Source organism: Pholcus phalangioides, unplaced genomic scaffold (genome assembly GCF_987345545.1).
Source record: "Pholcus phalangioides strain wild (caught in Gottingen) unplaced genomic scaffold, Ppha-v1.0 ptg000015l_1, whole genome shotgun sequence".
NCBI lineage: Eukaryota > Metazoa > Arthropoda > Arachnida > Araneae > Pholcidae > Pholcus > Pholcus phalangioides.
Window position 1 is genome coordinate 73,783,619 of NW_028301608.1, and position 21,671 is coordinate 73,805,289.

General features: G+C 37.5%; 1 protein-coding gene across 4 annotated transcripts in view; it reads left to right on the forward strand.

The window, feature by feature from the left end:
- LOC149076665 (pre-mRNA-splicing factor CWC22 homolog) overlaps positions 1–21,671 on the forward strand; it is a 336,314-nt gene that overhangs the window by 178,289 nt on the left and 136,354 nt on the right. For all 4 annotated transcript variants that reach the window (XM_089244291.1, XM_089244289.1, XM_089244288.1 and 1 more), the window contains exons 7-8: positions 7,194–7,329; positions 7,445–7,548. In XM_089244291.1, the coding sequence (XP_089100417.1) occupies positions 7,194–7,329; positions 7,445–7,548 (240 nt within the window). The remainder of the gene's footprint in view (positions 1–7,193; positions 7,330–7,444; positions 7,549–21,671) is intronic.

Below are 21,671 nucleotides of genomic sequence, written 5' to 3' on the forward strand. Positions count from 1 at the left end.
TCATCCTCGATGAACAGCTCATCCTTGACATAGAAGTATGGTAATTATGCTTGGGTCAATGCCTTCTTTTCTGGCCAGGTGCCAACAACGAAAGAAATTATCTTCGAGATCGTGACATCTTTCTTCTGTCCATCTTTGATCTCTAATAGCCTAGTCTCCGAAGCAGGAAGTGTAGAGATGACAAGTCTCGCGTAGGCCTTAGTCTCTTCCTCCAATTCGCTGGAAGTTGTCACTCTCAAGAGGGGGCTCTTGAAAGGGCGTCTGCTGTTAAAAGATGTTTACCTGGAGTGTGTGAGATTGAGAATGAATATCTCATCATCCGTAGCCTGAAGTGTTGTAATGGAGGCGTTAATTCATCCTGTTGCTTCGTTGAATATATGGGCACGAGTGGTTTGTGATCGGTCTCAAGATGCACTTTGAGTCCCATAATGAAGTCTTCAAATTTTTCACAAGCCCAAGTGAGTGCTAATGCTTCTTTTTTGATTTGAGCGTATTTTCTTCCTGCAATGGACATAGTCCTTGACGCGTAGCCTACAGGGTGTACCATACCGTCTTTGTGTTCTTAAAGCAACACACTTCCCAAGCCGTAAGACAATGCATCCGCAGAGACGATGACCAGTAGCTTAGGATCAAACCGTGCTTGGACTGGTGCTGACGTAAGCAAGCATTTGATTTCCTCGAAGCATCGAGCTTGCTCAAAGTCCCACACAAAGTCATTCGTTGTTTTCAGTAGCGAATGAATCGGAGCCAAAATTTTGCTCAAATTCGGTATGAACTTGGCCAATTATTTCACCATTCCAATGAAACATTGCGTTTCACATAGATCTTTTGGTGGTTGAAAATTTTCTATGGCTTCTACTTTCTTCAGTGCAGGCCGGATTCCCCTGTGGTCTACGAGATGGCCTAAGAACCTCACTTCAGTGACGCTGAAGACCCACTTGTCCTTGTTGAGGGTTGCTTTTGTATCATGGAACCGTCAAAGAATTTCTCAGAGTTGTCTGTCGTGGTGTTCTTGAGTAACTCTTCACACTAAAGTGTCGTCTGTTGTAATATACCGTATTTAGTACATCCCCAGTTTGTTTTAATATTCCCAACATAGAAATCTATTTGTGAATGCCAAAATTGAAAGACACAATTATTTCTACTGATATTATTTATTGACATCATTAAATCTGTCAAAATATTTTGAATTATATGGGTGCAATAAATTTCTCTTATAAAAGTCAATAAAAAAATTAATATATCATAGATATTATTGAAATGTCCTCACAGAATCTGTCCATTAGTGTATACTTCATTCTCACAATTCCAACTACTGAAGATCAGTCCATTTCTTCACCTCGATGGCACAAGTTCAGCAGAACACCACTCAAGGGAGTCCAGGTTGGACGTAAGCATGTCCCGAGATCTGTCAGCAATATCCCATCTCCAACAAGAGGGCGTCCCCTCTTGACTTCACTTGCAGACCACTGGAATGGATAAAGAGACGACCAATGAGAGGAGAGGCGAAGTTACTCTAGCAGCATCACAACAGGAAACTTTTTTGTCAACTCATGACAAAGAAGGAAGAGGAACCTTCAGAACAGAGCGAGGCTGGATGACTCTGCAATGAACCTCTACATAATTGATTATAGACTCAAGCGTGAGAATGTGTGAATGTGAATGCGTTGATACCTAGCATGCTGCTGGCATATATAGAGAAACCCTTCATCTCATCAGCTATGTGAGAACGAATCGCCACTGAGAATGGATGACACTGAAATTATCATAATTCTTTCAACAAAGAGTATCTCATTTGCATATTTATACGAAATAAAACACTATTATGAAACTTTATCATATAGACATTGGCAACATATACTATTAAAAAACTTTTATCATATAGAAATTGGCAACATATAGAATGTAAACATTGGAGACCTGGCCAGGGTCCGCAACAATAGGCCTATTACAGATTGATTTTTATCATTAAGATATTAACTGAAAAGTGGTCCATGGCCCACGGACAGCACGAAGGTAGAAACATTTCACATTTATCACAATTTAATATTGCACAATAATATCTTCATATTCTTTATAGTTAGACGACGACTCTGCGGGATCCCCACCAGTGATGCGCGGGATCCTAAGATCGGGAGAGGAAGGTAATACGACAAGCTCCAGGATCCTTCACACAGATGTAAGCAGAATTTATGTGGGACATCGGTAGCCTGACCTCTGGTTCTGTTCTCACTCGACAGCCAGGAGACCCCACCCCCTGACTGACAGATTTAGCGAACATAACTGGCCCGAGCCAGAATGCCAGCGGGTACCTCGGGTGGTTTCCGGTAATCGAGAGGCCCCTGGAGCCTAAACTAGAATTAATTATTAAAATGAAAGACTTTGTGAAGGATCCCAGGTCATTATGTTGCACTGTCAGGTTTGTCATGGCTGGGATACTCTGTAGAAGTTCTGTAATATCTTGTTGAAAGACTTCTGGAGCTGGAGAAATTCCAAACGGAACCTTCCAAAAGTCATGAACTTTCGAGACTTCTCGGTCAATTCTTTTGCCAAAACCCTGATTTGGCGTTCAGCTTGGAAAAGATCCTGGTATCTGGCTCAACAGATGATCAACTGAAGGTAATAGAAAATTTTCATATTGAGCGCTGCTGTTCAACTTGGTCAGATTGACGCAAAGTCTGATATCTCCATTTGGTTTTGCTGTTAACACCACTGGAACACACCATTCACTCAGTTCTTTCACTGATTCGATTATTCCATCCTTCAACATCGCATTGAGATGCTGTTTTACTTTATCCATTAATGGAATAGGAACTCTCCTTGGAACGTCAACAGGCACGGCACCAGGCTTCAGCTTGACTTCATATTCTCCCTTCAGTTCTCCAAGCCATTCGTGGGAATTCTTTTTCCGAGTCGACTGGTGTTAGGCTGTGAGCCGTCATTTCATTGAGTGGTTGAATCAACTTCAGTTGGATGCAGTGTTCTCTTGACAATAGTGGATGATCTGTTCCCTTGATCACATTGACTTTTGCTGACGTAGAGGCTGACTTGCAAGTTAGCTGGCACTCAAACATTCCGTTGACGTTTAAGTTCGATGCACTGGGCCTTGAAAGGTTCTGATCAGGAGGCTTGAGTTTCGGAAATCTGTTTTTCTTTTGTCTGTAGAGACTGTCACATCTGTTCCTGAATCCAGCAAAAAGTTGACATCTCTGACTAAGACGTCTTCCTCCCAAGTCTCTTTGTGCGATGACGCGGATGATTAATTAGCCAAGGAATGACCTCAGCATCTTCAGCCCGACTTGATGCACTGTCAAAACTTTGACTGGCAAACCGTAGCAAAGCGATTTTTCTTACGGCCCGTGGTGCCCTTGGCTGGGCAGGAATTCTTGTCATGAAATTTTGCTTGTCTGCACTAAAAACAAGAAGCTTTATTCCTACTGCGGGTCTGGCCCTGCTTTTCCTTCGTTGATTGCTCTTGTTTCTTGGCCTCTGAGCCATGGCTTTATAAATATTAATGTGTGGTATCAAATTGTGACAAATGTTTTGCAATGTTATTATACAAGAAAAATGTGCAATGTTTTTACCTTCATGCCGTCTGTGGGCCACGGACCACTTCACGGTCAATAATTTCATGAGAATTTCAATGTACAATAGGCCTATTCTGCCTACCCTGGCCAAGTCTTCAATGTTTACCTTTTCTATGTTGCCAACTTCCATATGTCAAAAGTTGAAAATAGTGTTTTAATGATATGTAAATGAGTTTTACTGTTCAGTATGTTAAGTTTTTACAGGCTATTTATTCTGCTGTCTGATTGGTTCTTGGAATGTAGGCTGGTGGTGCAGTGATGGCTTTTTCCTTAAAAGCCACCACTGCAGAGAAAAAGCCAGATCTAAAAATACACACAATGTTCAGCACTTAACAAAGTGTCTCGCCTCATGCAGAGTACATCATTATGTTCTGGTGAGTCTACAGTCTAACTAGGTTCGATAGATGGCAGCACTAAAAAAATCGTGCACAACACTAGATACGCACTCATACTGTTAGGTACACATACTTACACTTCCGGCACAACTCACAAGGTTGTAAATTGCCCATGGCGATAGACCTGAGTTGTGCTCGGTTTAAAAAAAAAGTATACGTGACTACGCACAAGTATCTGTCTTAATATTAGAAAGGATTCACTTTACTCCTTTCCAACCACACCATAGAAGTTTCACACCACAAAACGAAGATTAAGTCGTTTTCAAGGGAGTATGCATGAGGTACTTCAAAGATTTCAGGAGGAGCTGATACAGATTACCGATCAAAACCAGCTACAGCAGCATGCTACAAGACTGATGGAAGTAATAAACATTAACTGCAAGACTATCTTAGATTGTAAAAACAACCCACTCACACCCTAAGGGTATCAAATGGTGGACGGAGGAGCTCAAATGACAAAAAAAAAAGCAAGTACGGGCCATTGAGTGAAAACTAAACCGTATGAAGAGGACTGGACAGGATATCCGTGACACTATGGCCTCCTTTCGAAGGGCTCGAACACTTTTCAAACGAGCAGTAATACAAACCAAATCCAGCTCCTGGAATAGGCTCTGCACTCAAGCTACTACGGCATATGTATGCTCTATAAGGCAGTATTTCAGCCCAGGTGAACACAGATGCAACTTCCATTGCAGTGCAGCTCCACACCAAAAGAAATAGCAGAGCAAAATCTAGCAAGCCTTTTCCAGAAGTGTTTACATCAGTACCAATCCAAAACGACCATCTGGACAGCCCTCTTGCATAGCCACTATTTGAGGAACATGAGGTCTTACGAATAATACAGGGTGATTCAGAAAAGATGAGAAAAGCTTTAAGAGGTTCACAAAGAGTTATAGGCAAAAAAATTAAAATATTTTACTCTCAATTCTTATGGAACACACTTTAAAAGAGCTTCAAAACTTCCCGTAGATTAGATAACACTGTCTGCTTTTTTTTTTTGAAAAAGGAGTAAAAAGGTATTCATACAGGATAGTTCAGACGAGTGGTTTTTTTTTTATATTGAATGTGGCTGACTATTTTTATCATACAGGATTTCTATCAGTTCCAAAAATTACGGAAAATAAAATAACTCCTACTCACTGCGCTTGGAACCCACACTGTGTAAGGAATGACAATGATTTACAGACTAATTCTTTGAACCAACTTTGATTGGGAATTCGTTTAAAGATAATTAATAGGAAAAAATATTTTTAGCTATTCTAAAAACATTAGCTGGCAAAATTACTATAAATTAAATTCAATGAATTTCCCAAGATAATCCTAATCAATCATTTTTAGAAATTGTGAATTACAGTTATTACGATTGATATCACAACTGTATAATAACATATTTTTTCAAAACTTGCCGATTGGTTTTGGTTGTTGCCGAGGTGAAAAAAGCCCAAAATGAGCTGTAATTACAGTTTACTGCCAATTATAAGTAAAATATCTAGAATATGTGCACTCGATGGCATGTGGGAAATTAGAAATATTTATGAATTTGAATGAATAATTAGTTAATTATGATTTCAATCAGCAGTGGGATCGTAATGATTAATAAATGAAAAGCTTTTAAATTTACGAAAATGATAAAATTCACATTTGTAGTAATTTTCACAAATTTGAATGACTAATTAGTTAATTACAATCTTAATTAGCATCAGGATCGTTGTGATGGCTGAATCACAAGCTTTCAAATTTATGAAAATTAGAAAATTCACATTTTTACCAATTTTCGCGAATTTGAATGACTAGTTAGTTAATTAATTATGATCCTAATGAGCATCAGGTATATTGTGATTGATAAATCAAAAGCTTTCAAATTTACGGAATTATAAAATTTGCATTTTTATCAATTTTCATGAAAGTTACTAAATGTCAGCTTTTACCAAAGTGCTTGGTAAAAGCCCGAAATGTATTTGTTTTCAAGCATATTTTGGGCTTTTACCAACTCGACTTGGTAAAACCTCTCTTCAGGCTTTTACCGTAACATATACACTAGAACCAACAAGAATAATTTATATTCACATTTATTTACAGATGCCTAAGCCAGAGCGTTCGACATGCTCTCTTGTCCAACAGCATGGGCGGAGATATTTGGGGGGGGGGGCCCAGAGTGAAATGTGGAGTCGACTGATCTAATGCATATATGTATGAATGAATTGATATCATCATCATCGTGCCGCCCCCCCCCCCAGCAATAAAGACCTTGTTCCCCCAGACTTCCAAGTCAATCTCCGCCTATAACCTCTCGGCTTCATGGCCTTTTCACCCAATACGATTATTGTACATCACTTTATTTCACTTCCAACACAGAAACCATATCTGCTTTTCTCATGGAAAATTAACTCTGATTATAATTATATAATCTTCTAATAAATTTTCGGTATGGGGTATGCCCCCACCCCCTTTTTTTCGTAAATTGGTAAATGGGTTGTGTTACACTTTTTATGGATATACAGACGAATCCCGCTATAACGAACGGCAAGAGACCGGAGGAATCACTTCGTTGAAACGAAATTTCGTTATAAAGGAGGTTACCTAGCATTGTTCCTATGTAAACTTATTTGGGGAATTAGAAAAATGTTCGTTAAAATGAGATTTTTGCTATAATGATATTCGTTAAAACGGGATTCGACTGTAGTAGGATGTTTTCTTCTGAGGTTGGCAGGTCTGAGTAAATGTGGTAAATTGTCACTCCATGCATAGAGGAAACAGGTCCACACACCTAAAATAAAAGTTAGTGAATGCTGAGCAGGGGTCATCAACCTTTGGGTGTTTAATTATGTGAGTCGTAGATAAAGAATCAGTTTTTGGGTTTTTTTTAGAACTATTTATTTACAGAAGTTAATTCACAGCAACGTTGCAAAATGAATCAAACTATGGAGAAATGGTAAAAACAAATGTACATCATTAATAACAAAAACAATGTACATCATTTTGGCATGACAACAAAATATGATTGCTTAGATGGTGTCACCAACTATTTTATGCGGCATGAAACCTATCTTGCCACATATCTATACTTGAATAAAAAAATTTTTATAATTCTGATGAAAATTGAATGATGCTGAAGTGAAATCATGTATTTTATTCTTTCATCAAACTGATATTTTATTGGAGTGACATCTTTTGAAAGAAAGTTCAAATTTTGGTAAATGAACTTTTTCAGGCTTTTGAAGTTTTAGTGCTGGAGATACTGTTGGTGTTGTTGGAAACACCGACAAATGATTCTGTAGAAATTGCAATAGCTCTTTTGAAAGAATGTGGTTTGAAGTTGACTGAATTGTCAAACAGAGGAATAGCAGGTGATTTGCTAAGTTTGTCTATTGGTTTAGTTTTGAAACAAGTATATGTAATCAATCCTATATTATTTATTAATGTTTAATATAATTGTTTTTTCTTTTCTTTTTTTTTCCTCAGCAATTTTTGAAAGGCTTCGTCATTTATCTCATGAGGCTGGATTGGATAAGCGTGTTCTGTACATGATTGATGTTATTTCTCAAATTCGAAAAGATAATTTCAAGGTAGTTTTTTGTCACACATCACTGTGCCTGTCTGATTTCATAGCAAGTTCAGAACTGGATGCTGTTAAACCACTTTAACATGAACGTACAGATTCAGTACTTCTTCCCAGTAGTAATATCAGAAAATAATAGAAGTACAGAGATGTGTAGCACACCACTGACGTGACAGACCTACAACTGTGCAATCATTCAATCATTGCACTTCACTCATAGCTAGAAAAATTGATGGCAGATGGCAGCCTTACACGCAACAAGTATTACACATTAACAAACTTTATGTTAGGTTCATATCATGTACCATTTCGTTGAAATTCCACAGAAGAATGTGGACGAGATGCATGCATGGTTTGGTAGTAGTAGCAGCACTGACATGATACAGCACGAAAAATACTTGGAATTTTGAGAAAGGAGACACAAAAATTTTGTTCAATTGCATGTCTTGTTGGATACATTTTTACCGAGTTCTGAGGAAAAAGGAAGCAGAGGAGAAACCTCTGTTCAACTTTTTTCATTTTTCCTCCTGCTCACTGTCTGTGAAAATCAATCACACTATGTCGTGACCTGGAACTTTTCAGCAAGTTAATAGAAAGTACTGTGTTGGAATAGAATATATAACTCTTTTGGTGGGGGAGTACTACAAACAGGTGTGTTCTTGAATGAAACATAATGTGTTCCTTAATGATCACAGCTATAATACCAAATTTTCCAATATGTGAGGATTTTTTTCTGCTGCTCATTATATATTGGGAAATTACAGTACTTTTTTTTTGTGGCTACTGACCCACATTCAGAGACCATATTTGTTGTGAGAATTTGCTTCACTCGGCGGACATGCACCTTTGATAGTTGGAGGGGGGAAAACCAAATCTTTAAAAACTAAAAAATAGCCACAGTTTTGTCATCTAGCCGCTATGCAGTCATCACAAAAATCTGGGTGTGGGACCTGCTGATATGCAGTGGTGGTTGGCTAAATATGATTTTCTGATGTTTTACAACTTTGAGTTGGCTACTACTTTGAAAAAAGCTCTGTTGCCACGACGCTCCATGAGACTGCATGGGGCACCAGGAGAAAAATGGGAAAAATGTTTGTTCACCCAAATCTGGAATGAAAGGGCAAAAGAAACATTGTTTAGGGGATTACTGGAATAAGAATAATATTGGGAGGGGTGCCAAAAACAGGTCCTGCACGAGTAGAGATTTTTCTTGAGTCGTGTGAAGAAGATCAACAAACTTACAGCACAAATTGCAAATCCACACATTAGCAATTTCAAGGAGATAATATCACCTGCTGAACACAAGACTGGGGTTGTTTGGTTTAGACCACGGTTTCAACCAAGTGGTTTTTTTTTCTCGAAAAGTCACATAAAAGTGGCCTAAATATAATTTTTCTTCCTGAAAAATATCATATTGGTTCATTATTAGCCAAAATGTTTTATTCTTGCCACATTTTCTATTCTTCTGGTAAATTCTGATTGTATATCTTTAAATGGTGTAAGTGGTTTTTCCAAAAATCTCAAAGTGGCCTGAATATAAATTTTCTTTCATATTAAGTACCTTAATTGCTGACAATTATATACAGTACAGTACCCCCCCCCCCCCCCGTATTCGCAGTTTCCATATTCACGGTTTTTTCCCTTCATTGGAAATTTTTTTTTTTGGAAACGCTCAGCATCGTCATTCACGTGTTTTGTTTACAAAATTTGAGTTGTGTGTGTTTAGGATGGCTCATTTTTCAAGTGCTACTGATAATGCTTCGGAAAGACAAAAAAAAAAAAGAGTTTTACAAGAAAAATTGGATATATTGACTATGCTTGGTGAAAGTAAGTCAATTACTGCTGCGGTTGTCCACCATTACGGAATCAACGAATCTACGGTGAGATGTATCAAGAAAAAGAAATGTGAAATTTGTTCAGCCATGGCTGTAGCTGCACCTGAGGCAGCGAAAACTTTGCATCGCTTACTGGATCCATTTGTTTCTCGTACAGAAAATGCTTTTTTGTGAGTACAAGACTACAAAAAAGGTATTCCAATTGATTGTAATATTATAACGGAAAAGGTGATAACATTTTACGCTTCTGTAAAGGGAAGAGCTGGTAAAACGTCTATTTCATCATAATTTTATGCAAGTAAAGGTTGGTTTCATAGGTTTAGGAAACGATTCAGATTACGCAATGTAAAAATCGCTGGCGAACAAGCCTCTGCCGACCAGGAGGCAGCGAGAAAATTTCCAAAGACTTTACAGAAAATTATTGAAGAGAAGAGTTATGCACCTCAGCAGGTGTTTAACGTTGACGAAACTGTAATATTTTGGAAGAAAATGCCGCAAGAACATTTATCAATCAAGAAGAAAAGCGAGCGCCTGGTTTAGAGATAGACTTACTATGACTTCAAGATAGTATGGGTACATGGTAAAGCCCACCGTAATTTTCAAATCTGCGAATCCGCGAGCATTGAAAAGAAAGGATGTCAAAGCTTCCAGTATTTTGGATGAACAATAAAAGGGTTTGGACTATGAAAACACTTTTCCTGGATTGGTTTAAACAGTGTTTTGTTCCGGAAGTCAGGAGGTACCTTGAGAGTGGAGACATGTCATTCAAAGTTCTTTTGATATTGATAATGCTCCTGGACAACAAAATGTCAATGTGTTCAAAGCTGATGGTGTGGAGCTCCTTTATATGCCTCCTAATCAACATCTATCATTCAATCCCTTGATTAGGGGGTAAAGCGAACATTCAAGGCTCACTATACTCAGTACTCAATGGAGATGATTGTACACGCAATAGAACATGCAAATCCATAAAAGGTCTTGAAGGTATGGAAGAATTACACCATCACTAATGCCATTACTGTCATAACTAGAGCCGTGGCAGCTATTAAGTAGAAGACAAGTTCACAGATGTCTCTATGGTACATCCTTCACATGCAGAAAAATTAGTAGAAGAAGCCTTGTCAACATATTCCAACATACTTGATGATATGAAGAAGAAGAAACATCAAACAGAAATCACAATATCATTTCAGAAAGCATTGCCAACAACCCTGCACCTTTTTTTACATTTCCCTTCTACCTCTGCGTCACCCTGCTCTTCTCATGATGTTCAATAAACGAGATAAACAAAAAAAAAAACCCTATGGTTTCTGTTATTCGCGGATTTCCATAATCGCGGGGGTGACCGCGAATACGGGGGGGGGGGGGTTACTGTACTAGCTATATTACCTGGCGCTGCCTGGGTTTTCTTCAATGAGGCTTTTTGGATCATGTGATATCTCCCTCTTTCTTTGAGGGACATACAAACTGTGTCCAAGTTTACCAATATGGTGACTTCCTGCGTGACTCCTCATGAAATAAGTAAATCTATATTTAAAGAAATGTAGAAATGAATATATATTTCTTCCTTTTTTAAGGGGTGCTAGGTGTTTTGATTCCCCCCCCCCCCCAAACTTCAAGTTATTCATCTGCCTGTTTCAGATTCGAAAAATGCCTAGTTAAAGCTGTGTAATTTCTTTGATGTACTTTACAGGCCCATAATTAATTTTAAAACAACTTAAACTATATGAATTTATGTGGTTGAATATTAAAAGACAATAAGGATACATTGATTTTCATGCTGGAGAGGATATAAATAAAAAGTTGAAATCAATGTTATTGCATGGATATCCAACTCAAAAGTAGGTCCGGCTAATTACTTCCTATATAATTTTCTGGGCTTCGTAGCTCTAAGCAAACTATCGATATTTCAAAAATTGAGAATTCAATACAATTTATAAAATTATTGATGTGGCAGAAAATCCCACTAAATTTCCACATTTCTACAGTAAAATCTGCAATTTCAACACTTTCTATAGGGATCATAATTTGCCTGAACCGCAAAGTGATGCTGATGATGATTCTGACATCTATTCAAAAAGTCTTATTACTGGCAGCATTGAAAAAGTGACAAACCATTGTAAAATAATATACACGTCTGAAACGCATTGTTAGGGAACTAGGGTGACCAAAATAAACGTTCCAAAAGGGATTGTTGAGGCCCAGAAACCATTGTTGCCGACAGTTTTTCGCCCATTTCAGGCATTTGCCCTGCTCTGACAAACTTTTAAAGTAGCCTATTGTTCAAGTCGGGTCCCATTTAGTACATAATTTGGCAACGATAGATCTAAAATTGTAGATTTGTATCAATTTTATGTATATGTGGATCAAAAACTTTCTCATTGTTACTGCATTTTCTAACTTTGTGTTACATTCTGATTCTCTATCTTAAGCAAAATTCATGAATGAGGACTGCATCTCACATATGTGGTGGTGTATTATCTCACATGTTTTTTTTTCCCTTCACAAAGAAGCAGCAACAGTAGTGACACCATCATGATAGAGGCAGGTGGTCTTATAATCCAAAAAAAACGACCAGCTGCTCCTTAAAAACGAAGACCAGTGTACTAGTAGTTACATTACCTCGCAGACATTTTCATTTTCTTTCCATAGGAAACAGCACATCTCTACTGTATATCGCCACCAGGTTTAATATTGAATTTTTTTAACATATTTTAAACAATTCCAACATTTAATGCCGGTGATCCGTGTCCAAATAATTTTCAGTTAGAAATAAATTGGAATATGGACTGGGTCGCTGTTTGGTTAGAATGTACAGTAGTAAAGATTTATGAAAAATAATCAGCTATATACAGGGTGATTATAATTAAAGTTCTGATTCCAAAAAAAACTTTAAATTGTACAAGTAGATGTTGCTGTACTTGGCCAGCAGTATAATCTATTTTGTGCAACCATATCATTTCGGCACTTCAACATGATCAGTGTGTGAATAGTAGGGCTGAACAAATCCCAGATGCCATGGTGACTAGAAAATCGGTTTTGGCACTTAAAATTTTATATGAATCATTGCTAAAATAAAGTGTAATTGCAAGACAATTTTTTTTCATTTTGTAATAATGTTTCTTGCAACGTGCAAATGGGTCATAAAGTCCCGGAAAATTAAAAAGAAAATTACCTAATTTTTTTTTTTTAAATTCATCCAGCCCTGGTGGACAGCAGAACTTTTATCGAGATGCACATTGCGACACCAACAAAGCAGCTGCTGAAGAACCATTTTTAAAATAACAACATGACACGACACCTGGCTGCCATAACCCTTGCAACTTTTGGCTTTGGAGATACCAAAATGTTATGTGCAGTGGTCGGATTGCTAACTTTGGTGAATTGAAAGTGCATTCTCATCGTTACCATGACATAGGCCTACTCTTATCTGTTGTTTAACATACTTTTGTTTTTCCATCTCGCAGCCAGAACACAGTGGACAACATTGCCACTGTGGTGGTTGAGTGGTCATAATGACGGACTCACATCACGAGGATCTGGGTTCAAACCCCACCGCCGCCGCAGTGTTGGTTGGCTGAATTCAGTTTTCTGCGATTCCCGACTTCGAGGCGAGAATGCTAGCCGATCTCTCCGTTAAAATCTCTCGTGGCAGAGAGCAACAGGCCTACAATGTTACAATTACTCATTTATTACATTTCACTCACTATGAGTTGAGAAAAACTCATCGTTTAAAAAATTGATTGCAGATGGCAGCACTACACATAACAAGCATTACACAAAAAACTTCACGCAAGGTTGACTATACATACACACATATTCCAACATGTACCAATTCCTTAGAAGTTCCGCAGAAGAATATGGACGAGGTGCATGTCTGGTTTAGTAGTAGTGGACAACATATTGTAACATATATGTAACATTTCTTGTGTAAGTTGTAGTTGTTTGTTTAGATGACTTCATTTTTGTGATGTTCCCATGAATTATGAAATTGTACCATGCGAATTGCATTATCATTTTGCCTTGACTGGCTATCATTCATTCTGCAAGCAAATTTCCCATGTGCTGGGTGAGTACTGTTATATATATACTCGTTACCTAAAATATCAAAAGAATTAAACTTCAAGAAAGGAATCAAGTCGATTAGAATGTATAGCTCTACATTTGTGCGTTGTGGGAAAAAATAAATAGAATTACTTGGCTCCTTGGTTACATAATCACAATATATATATATATATATATATATATATAAAAGAACAAAAGATTATAATGATACCCATCTTTTTGACATGCCTTTCACACACAATACTTCATTAAAATTCACACACACCACAAGCACGGAAATCGAAGTCGTGCTCCAGTATTAATTTACTACATCTTAACACCTTGACATACTCATCAAGAATCGCCCCGAGAGAAGCGAAACTCACAAGATAGTGTTCCTGGAGTAGGACTTTGAGCCAATCAGCGTGTTGGATGAGATCTACATCACGGAAAGTTTCCAGGAACTTCGACCACCCGACCCCTTCGAAGTGAAAGTGGACCTTGTCCATCTAAGGAATGTCCGAGGGTCCCATGTGGGCAAACTTCCATTCTTACGATCCGTGAGATAATTCCCCTTCACCAGCTGAGAACAAGAAAAGAAAAACACCTACACGTTATATACAATATATCTATAATAATATAATTTACATAAAGTATGTTATGACTTCGATCATAACATATTACCTACAGGAAGGGGGTAAAAAAAAATTTCCACAATATTTTTTGTTATGCAAAGTGTATAAAAAAGATTCAAATGCATGTGTACAGAACAGTACAGAACACGTGAAAATACTATACCCTTATAGCAAGTCTGTCTGTCTATGTCTCTTGTTGGCAAAAATAATTGCAATACTGATCATACTTGACATCATAGGCAAATCAACTACTCTTCTCCGACAAAAGAACTTGCAGTAATGTAATTCTTGTAAAATCAAATACAAACAAATGAATTTCTCGCTCAGGATGACGGCATTCCACGCTCGTGCATCAAAACGCTCCGATGCCACTAATAATTTCAATTATCTATTCATGTTACCTACTACATAATTTCTCTAACATCTTTTCTACATATAAAATATACTAGTATATGTTTTACTTCATGGCATAATCAATCATGACATAATAATCAATCGAAACCATAATATGCATATCAAGCGAACAAACGCCATACTTATAACACAGAACGGAACCATATATTTTCACATTTTAACTTCTCACCTCCAACACATCATACTACTCATTCTATTGTTAGAAGAGTATACAATTGATTCTATGCATGATCACATAGCACAATATCCACAAGTATCATAGCTGTAATCGCAATTCATACAAGCTTTTGCAAAATTGTGAATGTATCCATACTATAATGAAGACAATATGTTGATAGGGGAAGAGAAAATATTGATAGGGGGAAAAAAAAGAAAGCGCACGTTACATTTTCGGACTAGGCTGGAATCCAAAAATCATTGCCATAACTTGAATGTGTTGTGTGTATGCAATATGAACAAATAAAATAATATAATACCAAAGTGACCAGGAAAAAAAAAAGGTGAGAGGTTTTTTTTCCCATAATTGAGGAAACAAGCTGAGACAAGCACACGTGTAAACTTACAAAACAAAACTACGGCACTGGGTATCTAGATTTTATATTACGAGTAGCTAAATATGAAAATTATAAAGTTTATGTACAAATGGTAATTTGACAATGTTCTGTCATTAATTAACGAAAGAACCACATTCTCTCATACATTTGTAAACATTAAACTAAAGTATCTACTAGCAAAAGTGCACATAATTGCGTGTGCTAAAATAGTGTGATATGCAAAAAAGACACATTAAAAAAAATCAAAAGCTGGATAGCAATCTTTGCACAATCAAAATTTAGATATTTTTTCATCACGAAACAAAAAATTTTTATCGAAAACGAAACTAATGTTCACGTGAAATAGTAGCTGTGGTGATGCACTGCCATCTGCATATATATAAAAGTTTTTACATTATGTTACACTATACACAGGTACAAAGTTCATTGGCAATACGGCACAGTTTGATTTGATTCATACCTTATGACACAAATCTGACAGGCTGATGTATGGTAGGTCTGAGATTATATGTGGAGGAACTTCGATCCGGCGCTGGAGCAGATGGAAAATAAACTAAGGGGAATGGCGTCTGAAGTTCACAAGGAATATTCACTTGCTTGTGTCTCCAATTTGTTCGGATGTAGGGTTCCAGAATCTTGCCTGTTTATCAGCAAGTCATCCCGTCGCTGGTACTTAGATAGTCTGTCGATATGTACGATTTGGGTGTCAGCAGGGTTGCTTATGCTAGTTATTTTATCGCTCACCGGAGATAATTTAGATATGACTTTGTAAGGACCGAAATATTTTGTTTCGACAATTTCCTTAACAGATGTGGCTTAATCGCTGGCACAAAGAGGACGTACCAAATCATTAATCTGAATATTCTTATCTTTTGACACCAGAGCTAACTGCTGTTCTTGCATTTCAGCTGATTTCAGTAGGTTCGAATTCACAATCTGGAATGTTCTTTCCAGTGTACGTTCCAGTTCTTTAACAAAAAACGTTATGGGAGTCAAACTTTGTTCGTGGGAGTGGTCCGAGCATGTTTATAGGAATGACCAATTCACAACCATACTGGAGGAATGCCAGAGAATAACCCGTTGCTGCGTGGATCGCTGACCTGTGGGCTAATAGGGTCCCCGGCAAATGTAAATCCCAGTCAACATGCGTTTCAGAGACCAAATGGCTGAGTGATTTGATTATTGTTGCATTCAGGCGCTCCAACATACTGTCTCCTTGAGGGTGATACAGATGAGTGGTTATCTTGTTTATCCATAACGTATTATACAATTCTGTCATGAGTTTTGAAACAAAGGTCGACCCATGATCTGTAATCACTTGCTCTGGGATACCGTGTTGACAGATGTATTTTATGAGCACTTGGGAGATTACTTCTGTCCGGATATGAGGAACTGCGTATGCTTCGGGCCATCTCGTGAAATAGTCCGATATAACCACAATATAAGCATTTCCTGCTGTGGTTTCAGGTAATGGACGTATGCAGTCCATAGCGATTCTTTGACCTGGACGTTCAGTCACAGGGACTCTGAGAAAGGGACTCTTCTGCTGTTTATAATGTGCTCTCTTCTGCATACACGAAATACATGACCTGACAAAATGTTTGGTGAGAAACGATACTCAGGGAAACCAATATGACATTTTTACTCTCAACAAAGTTCTAGATACTCCTTGATGTGCGGATGATGGTACATCATTGGCAAGGGTTAACACCTCTGGAATCAAGGCCAGTGGTACAACTAATTTCCACTTTTGTTTATTTGCTCCGACTGATTCGAACACACATATAATATAGAATCATGCACAAAAAATTTAAGAGTTTTATAACGCTTAGGAATGCCACCATTTTCACACTTAGAATTTTAATATTCAAACACTTTACAACAGAAAGGATCTTTCTTTGAGCGTCAGCAATTTCTGCCGAAGAATAATTTGGCACAGACTGCACTTGCACATAAGTAACAGGCAAAACATGTCGCGACAAATAATCTGCAGTGATATTTGTTGAACCTGGTTTATGTATTACTACAAAATAAAATTGTTGTAGGTGCATGTGACACACCTGGCTATACGAGAATGTGGATCTTTCAATTTCAATACATTTGACAATAATGCTTGGTCACAATATAAAGTAAACTTTTGACCATATAAATACTGCTTAAAATGATTTATGGCATATACTAGAGCTAGTAGTTCTCTCTCTACAGTACTATACTTTGTCTCTTGGGATTTTAACTTTCGAGATGCAAAAGCTATAGGATGACAAATATTTTGGTGGTCATCTTGAGCTAACACAGCTCCAAGTGCATAATTAGACGCATCAGTATACAAATACTATGGCTTATTAAGGTTAGGTAGATTTAAACAAGGTTTGGAAACAATAGCCTTAATGAGCACTTCAAAAGACTTTTGAGCACACAAATTCATAAGTAGCTTTTGTCAAGTTTATTAATGGCAAAGCTATACTGCCATAATTTGCGATAAAACGCTTCTATAAAAGCCGGTCAGGCCGAGAAAAGCCCTAGTCGGTTTTCTGTTTATGGGCACTTTGGCATTTTGCACTACTTCTACTTTACGGGGATCGTGAGTAACCTTGCCCTGGGATACCACAAAACTCAAATATGTCACAGAAGTCTGTAAAAATCTTCACTTTTGTGGCTTCAACTTCAGATTGTGTTGTTAATCTATCAAATCAAAAACAATCTTCAATTTTTCCAAATTCTCTTCTATTGTTTTACTAGGAACTACTATGTCATCTATGTAAGTGGCGATTTGCAATGGTTTAAGACCTGATAATACTATGTCCATAAGCCTTTGGAAACTATTAGGGGAGTTTCGCATCCCGAACAGAACACGAGTCCACTCGTACAGGCCATTATCAGTAATGAATGCAGTTTTGTACGTGTCATCTGGGTGTATTTTCATTTGGTAAAACCCACTGCAAAGATCTAGACAAGAAAAATAATAAGAGCCTGACAAATTATCTACCATTTCTGTCAGGCATGGTAGTGGATAGGAATCAGGAACTGTTTTCAAATTCAATTTTCTCATATCACAGCACAAGTATGTACCATCTGTTTTCCTAACTAGTAATACTGGTGCTGCATATGGCGATTCGCTCGTCTGAATTATTTCTGCGTTTAATAATTTGTTAATTTGCAGGGGTGGGAACTCTGCGCCAAAACTAATATCTTGCGCCATCCTGCTCCAATAGGGTATTTTCGTATTTTTCTGCACCAAATAGCGAATTTTGCTTCAGTATGCCCGGAAACGAGATGACATCTCGTCCTCCTTTTCAATATTCACACTCACACCCTCTTGACTTTGTTCCGTCGCAGGAGGCTTGCGCTTTTAGTGGGGAAGGACAATCTCTCTTCTTTGGTGTCTGTAGCCTCGCAAAGTAATCCATGTACATTTGGTGGAATAATGCACTGTTCTCAAATTTTATCCGTTACTGCAGCGAGAATTTCAACAGGTTTACAAAAATATCTTATTTCCTATTTCCAACGAAGCACTGATATTCACAGGGGATGCTTCAATTCTTTCTCCAAATGCACTCGCTAAGATGATTTTCCCTTTCTTAGTTATTGGTTCCTGTATACAGTCAGAATGAATCACTGGAATTTGACAACCAGAATCCATCAAGCTTGTAATTTTTCTATTATCTACACAAATATCAGCATAACGTAAAGGGTTCAAATCCAGATCTGAATTCACTGGAATTAAATAATTCGGATCAAATTTCTGCGATCAACACATCTTCTGATTTCTGTTTTGTGTTAGCCTTACATCTTCTGTCACAATCTCGAGCGAAATGGTTCAGTCCACAGGTGTAACACTCCTTTGGGGTTTCTCTGATATTCTGTCATGTCCCAGTTCTTAGTGCTACGATATTTCCGAGTTGATGGTTGATATGCTGTTCTTGTCGATGTTCCTAGTCCCTCTCCATAACTGAAGTGTCGTTGCTGCGACAATGACCTTTCTTCTTCGAAGAAATCCTTCTGCCTCTTACCGATGTCTGCCCTGACATTCTCGTAGTTGTCCAATTTATTAGCAAGGACGTTGGGTCGCTTAAATTGAGACCACTCGTCAATAAAATGATCTCTGACGGTACTTTCCGTTTTATCTGATCCGTAATAATCAAATCAGACAGTTCTTTAATCGTGGTAATCTCCATGCTTCAGATCCATTCAATGAAGAAGTCTCTGAGTTCATAAGCAAAATCGCACTACATTGCTTTCGATCGTTTACTGTGCTTCGTGAACATCTATGAAAACCTCTCGGGAGTATGCTTATATCTCTTTAGCAAAATGGATTTGACTTGGTCATAGTCATCTGTTGTCTCTTCATTTTCTCTAGCAATGACTTGCGCCACATCATAAGGTAATAGTCCAATCAGATATGAAACCCAAAGTTCCCTTTTTATTTCTGTTCTTTTCGCTTGCCTTTCAAACAGCACCAGGTAGAGGCTAATCTCGTTGCTCTTCGGATCGAACTTTTGCAAAATGTTCTGCAGCTCTATCCTTGGCCTTGCCATTGAGTTAATCGGAGATTCACTTGCCGCGCTGATGCGAATCCTTTCATTTTCTAGTTGCATTTTTCTGAGTTCGAACTCCATTCATCTCTCCTCACTAGCTTCCATCTCTTTCCATTTTCTCTCCTCGCTTGCTTCCTACTCTGTCCGTTTTCTCTCCTCAATTACGGTGTTCAAAAACTGTTAGATGAACTCTTTGTCATAGCATTCTGCCTTTGTTATTGCGGATTTGAGTTGAAATACTTTCGTCTGCATAACATTTTCAAGCCCCATTTCCGCAGCGACTTGCTGTAAGTCCTCTTTTTTGCCTCTGGCTAAGAAAGCCATGATTCTCTCAAAGAAAAGAAAACCAGCGAATTTCCTTATGAAAAAAAACACTCGCCGCTCTTTTCCTTCGTTCTTCCAACAATCTTCAAGTGCTCTTCGTATCGTCTTCTGACGACAAAAGTTCTCTTCGCGTCGCCTTCTCACGGCAAAAGTCCTCCACTTTTCACGTCACCTTCTCACGACGAAATTTTTTCCGTTAAATATTGCTCACTATCCTACCGACTGCGCCAATTTAGTGACCTTGTGTTCTTTGAATAGTGAGCACTCATCATGACAAACATAAACAGAAATTTATTAATAAAAAAAAATTTAAATAAGAACGTAAACATGAGGCGACGATCCTACTCGATCGCTTTCACACACACCTCTCCCCCTCTGTTTATTTTCGAATGTCCCCTTTTGTTTTTGCAATCTTTTTTTTTTCCAGGATTTTTTTGCCAATCAGCGTTTTTACGCTACACGTGCTGTAGAAACCTGCTTCTAGGAAAACCTGGCTTTAAGGAAGTTTTACAAACCCTCTGATGGTAACAAGAAAAGTTGTTTGTCTTATCATGCAGGGAAATAGCTTAGCAGCCAATGGTCCTGGAGAATAATTGAAGATTACAGTGATGCGCATGTGGTCAAAATTTCTTTTGTTGAAGTTACGTACGTACGATCTAACAAAACATGAATACTGATAAGCAAAAACATATTTAATCAATTTTAAAGATACTTATTCCCCGATTAATTTTTTTTCATCAAACGTTCCAGAAGAGGGCCGACTTTTCCTTTTTGTACAAGTTGTGTTATGGACATAAACATAGGTCATGATGGAAAGACTGACATCATATCACTCATGTCAAATGAAAAAAACATTAAGCAAGTGTCACAAAAAGTCAGTGTTCTTTAAAAACTGACCCTTTTTTTTCTTTATTTTCCAATGATTTTGGGGTCATTCGTGCAGAATGTTTGTTCACAGCGTTTCTGATTGAACGCAATATTTATTTCACCAGTTTGAAGTTTTGGCCCCCAATTTCACTTGTTTTTTGCATAGGGATTTTATTCCCTACACTTCAACTTTTATGTGTGGGAAATCCCTATTTTATTTGGAAAAATCCCTTTTGTATTTATTAGGGAGTGGTTTTAGCATAAAATACGGGTCCGTGTTAAAATCTCCCTAATTTTCATTTTCAAAAGTTAGCAGCTATGCCATACAAATTCATTTCCTCAGGAACATTCATGCTAATTTTCAAGTCATTGGTTTTTATTTTACAGTCTTTTGAAATCAGAACTTTAGTTATAATCACCCTGTATTCAGGGCCGTCTTAAGAGCATCATGGGTCCCCGGGCCAAATGATTTAATTAATCTGCTAATTAATCTTTATATTTGCCTAGTTTTTATCATAGTTTTTGTGAAATAGTATCCTAATTAAGCGTATTGAAAAGTAACTAGAGAAAACATCTTTATTATAGGGTTAGTAAGAATTCTCAGTCACGAAATAATTCCTTGAGTTGAGTAATAAACATTTTATTTTTAATTAATTATTAGAAGTTTAAAAACAATAGAATTTCTAAAAAAAAAATTCAATGTAAAAGCTATTAAAACCAGAAAACCCGGTTTTTTGGTTTTTTTTTGCTAACCCTGCACAAGACACTGAAGCACACTGTTAAGTTTCACCAATAGAAAATCTGACATAGCTCCCATATTCAGATGTGAATTATGTGGCAGTTTAATGGTGGTAAATCACAGTTGTGGACCAACAGAGAATGAAAAGAACATCATTCCAGCTGTAGAAATGACTTAGCAAAT